Raw genomic sequence first — 13,746 nt, 5'->3', positions numbered from 1 at the left:
GAACATCACTGCCATGGCGCTAAGGTTTTTTTTGCGTTTTATAAATGTTCTAAATGCTCTAAATGATGGAGACCTGCAGGCCAAGAACGTGCGCTCGGACAAAATCTCCAGCGGGTAACCACACCGCCAATACCACCAGCTGATGGCCATAATTCTACAACATCCCTGCCATGGCGCTAGGTTTTTTTTTTAGCATTTTATAAATGTTCTAAATGCTTTAAACCTGCTCTTACATATAGCCAAAGCATACACTCTCACTTTCAAAACGCACACCGTTTCATTTCTGCAGATCCTCTCGGTGAATGCAGCCTTTTTTTGTGTCGCAGCTAGCGATGCACAACTCAAACCCTGTGAGCACCCTGAGCTCTGATATTTTTAGTCACTCAAAAAAAAAAAAAGACGCTTGTAAGCCCCCCCAAGCCAGTACAGTGCATATACAGTACAGTACATGCAGGAGATCCGCTGCATGTCTCACATCAAAGTCAGAATTCAGAAAAAGTCTCAAAATTCTTTTTGAGCTCGTTTGAAGCGCAAGACTTTCGTAACTTCCCTTTGAAAAAGCTGCGAGCGAGCTGTGAGTGTAAAGGACAGTGTGGATAGAGGGGCTCGAGGCAGCGAGCAGTGGGGGTGCTCGCGTGCACGCTCACACACACACACACACACACACACACACACACACACACACACACACACACACATCTCGGTGTAGGAGGCACATAGGAGGCTGCAGAGGAGCGTATTAGTCATGTTTGTTCACAGTGGTGATTAAGGGACCGCGGAACACAACAGGCACAGCCAGCTATTATGATTGATTAGAGTCTTCTCAGGTAGAATGGCTGCATAGACCATTTAGAGAGAGGGAGAGGGAGAGAGAGAGAGAGATGAAAGAGAGAGAGAGGGAGAGAGAGAGTAAGAGAGAGAGAGGGACAGAGAGAGGGAGAGGGACAGAGAGAGGGAGAGAGACAGGGAGAGAAAAAGAGAGGAAAAGAGAAAGGGACAGAGAGAGAGAGAGAAAGTGGAAGAGAGAGAAACAGATAGAGGGAAAGAGAGAGAGGAAGAGAGAGGGACAGAGAGAGGCAGAGGGAGAGAGAGAGAGAGAGCGCGCATAGACATTTCACAATGTATCCTAATCATGGCCGCCTTTGTCTGCTGACACATCTGTGAGAGACGAGGCGTTGCTCAGGGTCAATTCATCGCTCCAGTATGCGCGTGTGTGGGTCTGTGTGTGTGAATGTGAATATGTTGACGGGATTTGTTTGAGTGTGTATGCGTGTACGCGTGTGTGTGTGTGTGTGTGTGTGTTTGTGTATGTGTGTGGGTGTGTGTATGTGCGTGCTATGGGCTGTATGACTGCGTGTGTCTACACAGAGTTCACAGAGTTTGTGTGTGCACACAAGCATCCTTGTGTTCTTCTTAGCGTCTAACCATATAAGTAGCCTCAGAAGGACGCTGGACTGAGTAAACCCGACGGTCTGAAAGCGGCTAATGGCGTCTCCAACATACAGTACATGATGTTCTCTCCAGTCGTCGAAGGTTAAACAACTCGCAGGCATCTCTCTGTTCTGCATGTCCACAGTGACAGTGATGGAGGGACAGGAGCAGGGGAAGCAGGAGTATTTAATGTAGCTGTGCTGTTGGCATGGGAGCCCAGGGAACTAAGTGATGATCCTAATTAGCGTACAGCTGATGCTCCTCGTGTCCTTCTAGACTAGAGAGAGATCTGATTAATGGGCTCCCGTCCCATCGCACGTTAGCTACCAAGAATGCACATACTGTTTCTCTGTCTCTCTCTCTCACTCACACTCACTCTCACACACATTCTCTCTCTCTCTCTCTCTCTCAAATACACACATACATGCATACACATTTACCAGGGCGCATACATACACACACACACACTCACACACAGACACACACTCACACACACACACACACGCACACACACACACACACACACACACACACACACACACACACACACACACACACACACACACAAACACACAAACACATACAGACGCAGATGCACACACCTCTTTAGTGACCCTCCATCCATCCGTCCCTCCACAGGTACCTAACAGATGGCGGGCTGCACCTGTACTCACGGAATGTGGGCCGAGCTCCTGACCTGCCTTCCTCCAGAGAGGTCATCCAGCGGGGTCTCAAGGAGGGAGACACCGACAGGTACGCACCCCTCCCTCACACACCTGTGTGTCCCCTACCCCCACACACCCCACCCCTCACAATCTGTCCGCCTTCCTCACCCTGCAGTGAATGAGCTGGTTTTAAAGGGATATTTCCACTCACATATGTGGCCATGGACACGATCTGTAGTGCTGAATCACTGGCGAGGATGTAGATTACTGTGTGCTAACAGTTGGCATAGATTCCTTGACATACGGTATTAGTTGTATAGATCTTTTTCTCACTCAGATGCTTTAAAGTGTCAAATTAAAAAACAGATTGGCCATTGAAAATGCCATTTTAAAGAAATATTGCTCTGGAACAGTGTCTATCAAAACACATAAACATTCTTCTAGTGCCATTATGTTTTGCTAAAATCAATGGACAGTTTTCATCCTGGCGGTCCTGATTTCTTCTAGCCGTTCTATTCACCATCAATCTGACTGAAAGAAAAAGGATGCACTGCCTGCCTTCTGTCAGGATATAGTTTATGATAAGTAATAAGTCTGGAGGGCCTTTGCTGGAAGTGATGAGCAAAGAAGTAGCCCCACCAAAAATACAGACCCTTTTACTCAGACGCCTCTTGACAAGATGCTAATGAATTTCCAGCGCTTTCCGGAAGCTGCTGGCTGTTTTCAGCTTTGGGAAACATCTTTCTGGCTACCTCCACCGGTGTTTTTCAATTACCTAAGCTAGCGGATCCATAAATTCTCAGTTTAGTGAACTTTTCTAGCGAAGCGCACCGGACACCAATGCGGTACTGTATGTGTGCGTCTTGGCTGGCTTGGCTTCTGGAACATTCATTCGCGCGACACACCGCAGCGCGCGTTTGACTTTTATTAACCGTGACATAACATAAAGGTGTGAAATAATGTTTCGTTTGCGCCCATCGGTCTTCCACTGCCTGAGAAGAGAGCGCTTGTCAGGTATGAAAGAGAAATGTTACATCAGAAAACACTGTTTTCCTCCGCAGGCGAAATGTGTATCGACCGAGGGAGATTGAAAGGAGAGGGACTGATTCATTTTTAATGCCAAGGCAGTCAGTCAGACATTCCCCTCAGTTCTACTCAATCTGCGCTCAATCAATCAGTCCATATGTTGCATCGGTTCAGTCATATCCTCCTGGTCAGTCAGACGTCGAAATAGCATTACTAACCTGATGTTGGTCCTGTAATATCTTAGTTTAGTCCTGAGTCTCTGGCTAATAGCCTAGTTTAGTCCAGAGTCTCTGTCTAATATCCTAGTTTAGTCCTTAAGTCTCTATCTAATGTCCTAGTTTGGTCCTGAGTCTCTTCCTAGCTATCTCTGAGGCAGCAGACTCTTGAGCTAAGAGTGAAGACGCATGAGATATATTTTTGACTAATGGCTGTGATGTAGAGTACATCTCCAATTTAATACTTGACACTTGATGCTTCGCCGTGTGAGAGGAGCCAAGTATCGTGGAGTATCACCAGTGTTGAGTGCCTGCCGGGCGCCATTGCACAGGCACAAGCATGAGTTGCCTCTGCAAGCTGTCAGAGAGCCTCTCCTCGCCACATAACCCCACTTCAACCTGAGCAAATACTCCTCTCCACTTTCTCATTATCTCTCTCTCTCTCTCTCTCCCTCTCCCTCCCTCTCTCTCTCTCTCTCTCTCTCTCTCTCTCTCTCTCTCTCTCTCTCTCTCTCTCTCTCTCTCTCTCTCACTCTTTCCCTTTATCTCTCTCTCTCCACCTCTCCCTATGTTTCTGTGTCTCTCCCTCCCCACATAAACCCACACACTCACTCGTATAGACATACACTTTTCTGTCCATCATAAACTTTCTTTCTGGAGTTGGAAAAACTCCACAGAGATTAAGCCTGCAGCATAGCCTGACTGTGACCTGCCTAGCTTAGCTCTCCAACCCCCCCCCCCCACCCCCCCACGCCACCACCACCCTCTCCTCTCCTCTCCTCCTGTCACATCATGGAACAGCGTTTGCTCTCTCAGGACGCCAGAGTGCGGAGGAGTCCTGGAGTCCTTTTCCCCCCCCTTTCACTGACTGACTGGCTGAGAAATATACAGCTCCCCGAAGCTTGTTTTCACTTATTTTTTCGGCTTAATGTTAAACCTTTGCGTGTTTACGTTTGGGTCTCTGGTGAGCTACCGACTCCCTGACCAATTACCGGCCCTAATTGAGAGGATAAACATGGTAGTCTTTACCATTTCCACCCCGCTACAGACAAACACAGAACGAGAGAGAGAGAGGAAGAGAGACAGAGAGAGAGAGAGAGAGAGAGAGAGAGAGAGAGAGAGAGAAATGATAGAGCGGGAGAAAGAACTGAGACAGAAAGAGGGCGCAGAGAGAGATACAGAGAGAGAGAGAGAGAGAGAGAGAGAGAGAGAGAGATGCTTTGAAGAGGAATATCTCCATGGGGACTCATTACGGCAGGAGGGTTGTCTGCCAGGCGTCTCCCGTGCTGTGCAGCTGATTTTTGCTTTGCTGCTAAATTCATCAGCAGTGAAAATAGCCGTGTTGGTCTGACGCACCACAGCACAACTCTATGGGCAAATGTGCTGTGCTCTGCTGAACTCAATATCAGCCATAATCCACATGAGTACACAGAGCTAAAATTGATGAGTCATTTGTCACCCATTGGCTCGGCACAGCATTCAGGTAATCTGTGTCGTTAAGGCAATTCTTGTCTTTGAAATGCACCATACATTTTTTTTCTCTCAACCACCGTATAGCAATAGCTAAGCAAATTGCCTTTTGAAACTGAAAAAAAAAATGAGATTTGTTTTTTTATTTACTTTGTGATTAAATTCTCTGTGGACTTAGTGTTGCTTGGCTTCAGTGGCAGTTGCACCAGCTGAAGAACCAACACAAGCCGCCATCAAATATGGGCTTCACTCTGGGAGTACTGAGAGAGAGAGAGAAAGAGAGAGAGAGAGAGGAGGGAGAGAGAGAGAGAGCGAAAGAGAGATTAAAAAGAAGAGCACAAGGAGTCACTCTGAACATGCATAAACAGAGTTTCATCAAACGTAGTTTGTATTTCCAATAGCCGCCGCAAGGCCTGCACAGCGTTGAGGGAGCCATGGCTGCGGGGTTTGACAGGATGACTTTGACGTGTGATATTGATTGACATTGACGAAGCAGAAATTGATTGGAATACACACACAAAAAAATAAGAGCCAAGAATACGTCTCGCAGAGATAAAGCTGGCGTCTCGGGGAGAGTGAGCGAAGCAGATGAGTGACTTAGCATTTATAATAGTGCACATGGAGAGAAGGGAAAACATCTTTAAATGGCAGATAACCTTGCAAATGACCTACTTGGAATATACACAGGTTTGCTTTGCCAAAGAACTTGGTGTGTTGTGTGTGTGTGTGTGTGTGTGTGTGTGTGTGTGTGTGTGTATTAGTGTGAATGTGTCCCTATGTGTGCTTTCCCCAGTGTTGATGTGTGTGTTTCTGCTCGGGCAGTCCTTACACTCTGTCCACTGCTGTCAGCAAACCATCTGTGTGTGATGACTGCCCGCTGAGCTCCCGGCATTTGCCCAAAACTACCACTCTAACACACACACACACCACGTATTCACACACGTACACACGTACGTACACACACACACACACACACACACACACACACACACACACACACACACACACACATACTGAGACAGCAGAGGTGAGTAGGTTCTCACACTGCTGCTGTGAGCATGCCCGTTTCAATTTAGCATTGCCCTTTCAGAGAATTGGATTTTGAACTCGACAACATGGCAGTTTGCCCCTGTGTTTGGACATAATGAACAGAAACAGTTTCGATCGCTGCGTCGGTGGTGTGTAGTGTTCAGAGCGAGACAGGCAGGCAGGCAGAGATGTTGATCCGATGCATAATTCAAAACTAATGAACGGCTCCCTCGAAAGAAGTCGGTGCTCTCGAGCAACATGCAACAGCTTTCTCTCTCAGTCCTCTTTTTGTTTGAGCCAAATATGTAGAGGTTAGATACTGTAGCTTATCCCATCGAATCAGGCTCAGCAATCTGTGCATATAGAGTTTTGTCATTTCAGTCACATCAAAGACACTGCCGAAAAGCACTGCTGAAGAAAGCTGCATGATGAGTGGCAAAGAGATCACGTTTAATTGGAATGATCTGCTTTCGGAATTGATTGAAACTTTGGGAGAAGGAGCATGGGGTGTCAAGCCGACTGAGCCATCCTTCTTTGGTTTCTGGAAATTTCTAAAACTGATGACACAATGGAGGAGGCAGTATCGAGCACCCCCCCCCCACCTCAACGCCCTCCCCCCGTCATACACACTCAGACACTCAATCACACACACACACACAGACACAGACAGACACAAGCCTCTCACACACAGCATACACACACACACACACACACACACACACACAGAGAGACACAGACAGACACAAGCCTCTCTCACACACACACACACACACACACACACACACACACACACACACACACACACCACCACCCTCCACGTCTCTATAAATACTCCCATCATGCAACATAGATGAGGTGGCGCTGGAAGGCAGCGCTGTCAAGCGAGGTCGCGGAAGCAGGAGCCGGCGCGTTCCGACACGAGCGGGCGAAGCGGGCAGAGGGGCTTCTCGGCAGCCCCATGAATAAGTAAAGGCCCTCAGCTCCACTGTCCCGGCACCTCCAGTCGTCAGCTCCCCACCCCCACCGCAGCCCCCACAGAGAGACCCGGAGACAGCGGAGATAAAGGCTCCGTGTTCCGTCTTTACGCTTAATCACTGCAAAACCGATCGCGCCGTTCCGTTCTGTTCTGTTCTGATCATCTCCCTGTCAAGGAACTAAGGAACTATGGAACTATGGCGTGAAGACGCGGCCCTTTTTTATGTTGTTGTTCAGTGGAACTACAGCATCCAGATGAAGATCAGAACTCATATGCGTATCGTGAATATTCCATAGATTTAAATCAGCGTTGCTATCCAGATTACACTTTTTGACTAATGCTGAGAGACGTTCCTTATTTGCCCTGTCTGCTCATCATTGGATCTGGAGACTTGGAGGATCGAGGAACTGGAAGCATATTCTCATCACACGTGTGTTTGCAGTGGACTTTTCCCGAGTGACACTGGGACCACATGCACATGAGCCTGTATCAACAGGACGTACAGTAGCCCTGACACACGAGCAGTAATGCGGCACAGATGTAGTGTGTTAATGCGGCAGCTTTTTTGCTCAATGTGTTTTGAGCCCCCAACGTCGTCTTCCATCCTACCCCTAACCCTAACCCTAACCCTAACCTTAACCCATGCCTACAATAATTTCCCGCATATAAGCCGCATTGTGTATAAGATGCAGGACAGTGTTTTATCCAGGTTTAAAGAAACAAAACCATATTAGCACCATATTAACTGTCCCCCTGTATTAACCTCATAGCTGAAGAAATTTTGCAAGATCAATGTATAAGCTGTGGCTAATAGTCGGGAAATTACGGTAACCCTAGCGCCTTCCAGGCAGCGCTGCCTTGAAGACAACGATGGGGGCTCAAAACACCAAGAAACAAGCTTTTTGGTTTTTAATAGATTTGGTTTAACAGTAGGATGCTGTACATCTGGACTTAAGGGATAGATGTGTCATTCTGGAGATAGCACTCAGAGTGTAGAAGGTTGCCCTTTTTACTGGGGAATGGAACAGGTCTGTGTTGCAGTGGAGCAGGTCAGAGGATTTGTGGATGGGGCAGTGCAGAATCTGAGGGGAACGACTTGCAATCTGTGGATAGGATGCTGAGGCTTGGCATATAAACCCAAGATTTGGGGTTTCTGTGCGTATATGCCTGTGCATGTGCATACAGTACAGTATGTGCTGCCTTATATTGTGTGCGTTTGAATGCTCTGTTGCGCTCTCTGTGTGTGTAAGTAAGTGCTCTGTGTGTGTGTGTGTGTGTGTGCGCGCACGCGCTTGTGTGTGTCAGTCCCTCAGCTTTTTCGCTGGCAAGCCAGCGCGGAGGAGGACACAGGCAAAAAAAAAAAAAAAACTGATTCGAGCTGCCACTCACACGGCGCCCGTTTTTAAGGCAGCTGACGGCGGAGGAGCGCGCTCTCTAAGACCGCTCTGCTGCGGTAAGCACAGAGGGGATTTAGAGGCTCTCGTATTCTGCAAAGTCATTCACAAAGACAGTTATTACTCCACTGAAGTTTCCCTGCCCGCAGGCCCGGTGATCCCTGAGAGGCAGTGCTACTGAGAAAGAGCCTGTAATAACATTTTAATACAATTTCTACACATATTTCCACCCCCTTCAGCTGCGGAGATAAGGCGGAATACATTTCCCCTCGACAGTACATATTTATGTTTGCCTGCCTATCCAGTGGGGTTAAATGTTTCACCCTAATTAGCCATGTAGATATTGAATTATGCATTATTGTCTGTTATAAGTGCTGTAACATACGATTTGGCAAGATTTGCTGTGTGGATTTTGGTTTGGCATAAATATTTTTTGTGTCTCTCTTCTCTGTCTCACTTACACAGGCATAGACAGACAGACATATATGCGCACAAACACACAGAGAGAGAGAGAGAGAGACTGTGATGGAGATAGAACACTAATTATAAACTAAATTACCGTAGCTACGCTTCAGTCATTTCAATATTCATTATCATTTGGCTGCTAAGTAGATTTTTTACTCCATCGTTCCATCAAAGATGGTGTTTACAGCCTCATTCGTCTCTTTCTCTCTATCTCTCTCTCTCTGTCACTTTGTCTATCACTCTCTGCCTCCCTCTGTTCCATGTGTTCACACACACACACACACACACACACACACACACATATAGACATGAGCGGGCACTGGGCAGTCTCACACACACACTCTCCATCCCTCAGAGGAGCGGACACAAGCCTGCTGCTCATGGCTGAGGGAACAGCTTTCTGCTGTCTAGCCCCACAGTCAGAGAGGAGAGGGAAAGAGAGGAGGAGAGAAGAGAGAGAAGGAGAGGGAAGAGAAGAGAGGAGGAGACAAGAGAGAGTAGAGGAAAGAGAAGAAAGGAGGAGAGAAGAGAGAGGAGAGGAAAGAGAAGAGAGGGGAGAGAAGATAGGAGGAAAGATGAGATAGTAGAGGGAAGAGAGGAGAGAGAGGGAAGAGAAGAGAAGAGAAGAGAAGAGAGGGTAGCAAAGGCAGCAGCGTATCTCCAGACAGCAGGTGGTCTGGGAGGGGAAGTCCTCCATGAAGCAGACATCTCTCTTGGTGGCAGATAGCAGCAGAAGGCATGCCGCATTCACATGGCATAGGAGATGGGAATGAACCATCATTCAGACATCTTCATCTGAAACGAATGGAGCAGGAATTTATATCTCCTGTGAGGTACATGGGGAAGAACAGGATGCCGGAAGATATTATTTCAGGCATGCTGTGTATCAACGCTTTGAAGATTGCTCAGACACTGCTGTTTGCATACTTTGTATTAAAAATATATATATATATTTTGGATTTGTATTGCACCACTGGTGATTCCGTTGTTGTAGAGGGCTCTTATTTCATGTGCAGCTTCAACTTGTGCTATGTCAAGAGCAAGAGGTAGAAAACAGTTTTCAACAGAAGCGAGTTAATAATGGAACAAGTGTCCTCCAGTGAGGATGACTCACCAGCGGGTGGGTCTTGTAGACATTGAACACACAAAGGGTAAGGGGATGAGGTCATCCCATGCAGTCGATATCTGCTTCCCGTTGGGATAATAGCATCATGGTATCGTCTTGAGTCATGCAATTAGTCACATGGATTAGAATATGTAAACTCAAAATGTGTTAATCGTTATGTTAAATTTAGTAGTTTAGCAGTTGTTCAGCATTTGGTCTAAACTGAGAAAGCTTGGAGGCTCTCCAGCAATCAGCACAGCGCTATGTTCTGTTAGATACAGGAGCCTCATGCACGGTACTGTAGATAGCACTATGAAAAGAACGCCAGGAACAATCTCAGGGCTTTGTGTGTCCCAACAGTTCCAGTCGAGGCTCAAAGCCTTCCATTGGCGCTGTGCACCTGCAGTAGACGGCCTCTCCTCTCTCTTCCTTTCCTCTGACTCCTAATCGACCCCCTGCTAGCCTTATGAATGCTCCAGCAGCCTCTCTGCCCCACATTGTTTGATGTGCCAACTGTTTCCCACTGGCAGCGTGTGCCAGAAGGCATCCAGACACTAAATCCCTCCCCATACCCACCCCCCTCTCCTCGGAGCCCCCACCCCTCCAGCCTGTAGCCGAGCATTCAAACCATAATGTGTGCATCCCACATGTATGCTATGTCTTGGTATATATTGTATACATGCTAGATAGCCTACAGGTAAATATAAAAAAAGAGATAAATTAGCTGATTAGCATCCTGAGAGGATAAGTGCTGTGGTAGTGCATTAGGAGGAAGTTGCCCCTGAATATCTAAACAGGATCCAGGAACTGGTTGTTTTCCTGAATCACAGCAGATTGCACTTCAGTTCCTCCTGCCTGAAGTGCCACACACACGCGTGTGCGGACATGTTGATAATTACTGGAGAGCGGAGGAGAGGTCGAGACCGGCTAGAAACATGGGGGGGGGGGGGGGGGGGTGTTGCTCCGTGTTGCTCCAGTAGTTCAGTCGTCCTTTCCTAACGCTTTAGAAGCCGTCGGGATTGAGAAGGAGAGAAGGAGTGGGAGTGGGGGGGTTGTAGGAGGAGGAGGGAAGGGGGGGTCAGCGTGGTGGAAATGAGCGATTTTTGCCGGTGGACACGGCTGCAGACGACGCCGACGGCTCTCATCCATCCGCGCTTCAGCCTGTCGCTTCATCCTCTGCCCTTAATGTTCACCTGCCCGCAGCCGATCAATGAATGCACAGACATGAAAAGACGCGAGTGCCGAAAGAGAGCCAGAGATTGATTTGATTTGCTTTGCTTTGCCTTTGCCTCCGAGACGTGATTGTAGTTCTACGTGTTTTCTTTGCACCCCAAAGTCTATTCCCCAATGCATGCTGATGAGAACACGTTCTTTGTCACTCAAAGTGTTTGTCTAACATGGAAGAGAATTTTTCTGACGTTCTTTTTATGTTCTGAGCTCTGTTATGAAATCGTGTTCCCAGATCTCGAATTAGATAACAATTACCTGCTTTAATGTCATTTATGTGCTTCTGTGGTAGTGCTGCCTCCTGTAAATCGAAATTAATGAGCGTCTCATCCTAGCTAATGTGATTTAGGGTTTGGAAATGTTTTTTTTCCTAGCGAAACTTCCATAATATATTTATCATCATTACCTCTGTCATTAAGGTTATGCTTTCAGTTATGTCTATCCGCTTTTCTGTTTGTAAGAAGGTTAATTCAAAGATAGATGGCCCCTGATTTTTTCGGAAATACCCATTACATTTTGGAGCAGCTCTGACTCAGGCAGTGTAATGCAAATGTAGTTTCACTTGCGCTGTAGTTTCACTTGCTGAAGTGCCCCTCTAGTCTCTATTTCCATGGCAGTCACCCAGTCAGGCTCATTTAACGTGTTGTTCTAACATGTTGATAAAGACATTTTTCAGACCCTGAAAGAAACAAGCTCCAATCTCAAGCTCCCAGAATCAATCAATACTAAAAATGGACCCAAAATAGGTGAATGCAATTCAGCGGGTGAAGATGAAGAGTAATTGTTGTACTCTTGGTAGTGTTCTGCCATCAGCCCGCTCTCATCTATCCGCTCTCGTCTATTCTTCTCTCTCGGAGAAAGTTCCCCCATTCAACGCTTTCAATCTTTTTCATCGACCCCCCCGGATGCGCTGATAATCACCCTTCACATTACCAGGCTCGTATAGATCATTCTGGACATTTCTCCGTACAATTGTCTTCATTATTCTGCACAGGAATTCATCTAGCCGACAGCTGCACTGTCGTCATCGGAGAATACTCTGCAAATGTTTTGCGGCAGTATGCTGGATGGCAGTGGATTGTTTTGATTTTTGCCAGACTGCCTGGGGGGGTGCCTTCCAGCAGTGGTGGCACCGGTGAGCGTGGTCCAGATGGCACAGAGGGTAGCTGGGTGGTGGCACTCAAAAGGATGCCCAGCCTCCACCATGCCAGGCAAGACGCCAGGCATTAAAGGCAACACGAGTCCTTGCTTCTGGAGCCCTCCACATCCACAATTGTTCTCTGTTTACAGAAAGAGAAGGAAGTGGCGGAGCTCATTTTTTTTTCCCACTCTCTGAAAATGTGTGCTGTAATCTCCTGGCTCTGTGTGCCGTGGGCTGTGACGAGGTCTGTCTTATCCGTCCACACACACACACACACACACACACACACACACACACATATAAACACACACACACACACACACACACACGAGTGAATGTCCAGCTCTCTGCGGAGCGGCAGCGATGTCATACAGCCCAGCGGTCCGCTGAGGTTCGGCTGCGTTCCACTGGACTGCCCGTCTTATCTCTGTCAGCTCAGCTTTGGCAGCCCATCCGTATGTCAACAGCTAAGCCTAACCCCCTGCCACATTTTCCTACTAGGAAAAACCAAGTCCTATCCAGAGACTGAATAGGCATCTCAGGGTACAGCGCAAGGTTGGAATTGGTGATCAAACACTACCATTGATGTCAACAAAAGCACTTGGCCACATGCAGCCAAGCACTTGGCAGAGCTGTGCGACTAGGCGTATTAATTATGAATCACATGAGCCAAAATGGATGCACAGGTTTATGTCTAATTCATGAGTGCAACTATAGCTGTCTCTGGTGCTTTCCATCCATAGCGTACAACTTGAAGCAGTCATCCTGAGGATAAGTGCTTTTGTGGCTCCGCTCCTGGTACTTACTGATTGATCCTCACCTTCCTCTTTCACACTCGGGCTTGAACTGTGATTGGGTGAAGAGGACCCAGTCTGAACTCTAATTGGTTGTGGACCTCTTGTTGTGGGCTGCTCATTGGATGGAATTGAGGGATGAACGAGGGGAGGGGGGTGACAGTGGTGGTAGATGGATGATGGCACCATGGGATGGATGGAGGAGACAGGGGGTGGGAGGTGTGAGACCGTGTGTGTGTGTGTGTGTGTGTGTGTGTGTGTGTGTGTGTGAAGAGGGCAGGGAGAGAGAGAGCAGAGGCTCCAGAGCACTAAGGCAGAACTCTGTGGAGCCTCCCTACAGCTGAGCAGGTGGGCTGAGCACCGCACTCCGAGCTCTTCCTCCCTCCCTCCTTCCCTCCTTCCCTCTCTCTCTCTATCTCTCTCTATCTCTGTCTCTCTCTCTCTTGCGTGCGCGTGTGCATGTTCTCCGGCAGTCAGCCCAGCCGGACGCTCCCCGACAGCACATAGCATCTATCCACCTGAGGTGAGTCCACTGCGTGCTCCACCAACTCCTTTATCGATTAGTATTCCTTTTCGGTGCCAGGTGGTGACAAGCTGGTTGACTCGTTCTGACTGGACTAGAATTTCAAGCCTGTAGCAGGTTCTTTGTTTTTTTTTTTTTTTACTTTTCTTGCTCTTTTCTTCTTTTTTTTCTGAACAGTCTATTGAGCTTATCCAGTTGAACGAGGCATTTTCAGAAACAGAAAAGTGAAGGCCAGTAAGGGAAGCCTGTATACTGTAGATCACAGTTTAGCCTCATGTGTGTGTG

General features: G+C 47.6%; 1 protein-coding gene across 1 annotated transcript in view; it reads left to right on the top strand.

Moving 5' to 3' along the window:
* nav3 (neuron navigator 3) overlaps positions 1-13,746 on the top strand; it is a 149,066-nt gene that overhangs the window by 89,569 nt on the left and 45,751 nt on the right. The window contains exon 14 of the mRNA XM_062517956.1: positions 2,071-2,184. Within this exon, the coding sequence (XP_062373940.1) occupies positions 2,071-2,184 (114 nt within the window). The remainder of the gene's footprint in view (positions 1-2,070; positions 2,185-13,746) is intronic.

This window comes from Sardina pilchardus, chromosome 17 (genome assembly GCF_963854185.1).
Source record: "Sardina pilchardus chromosome 17, fSarPil1.1, whole genome shotgun sequence".
Lineage (NCBI taxonomy): Eukaryota > Metazoa > Chordata > Actinopteri > Clupeiformes > Clupeidae > Sardina > Sardina pilchardus.
The sequence above is the reverse complement of the archived record's forward strand: the minus strand, read 5'-3'. Positions and strand labels throughout refer to the sequence as shown.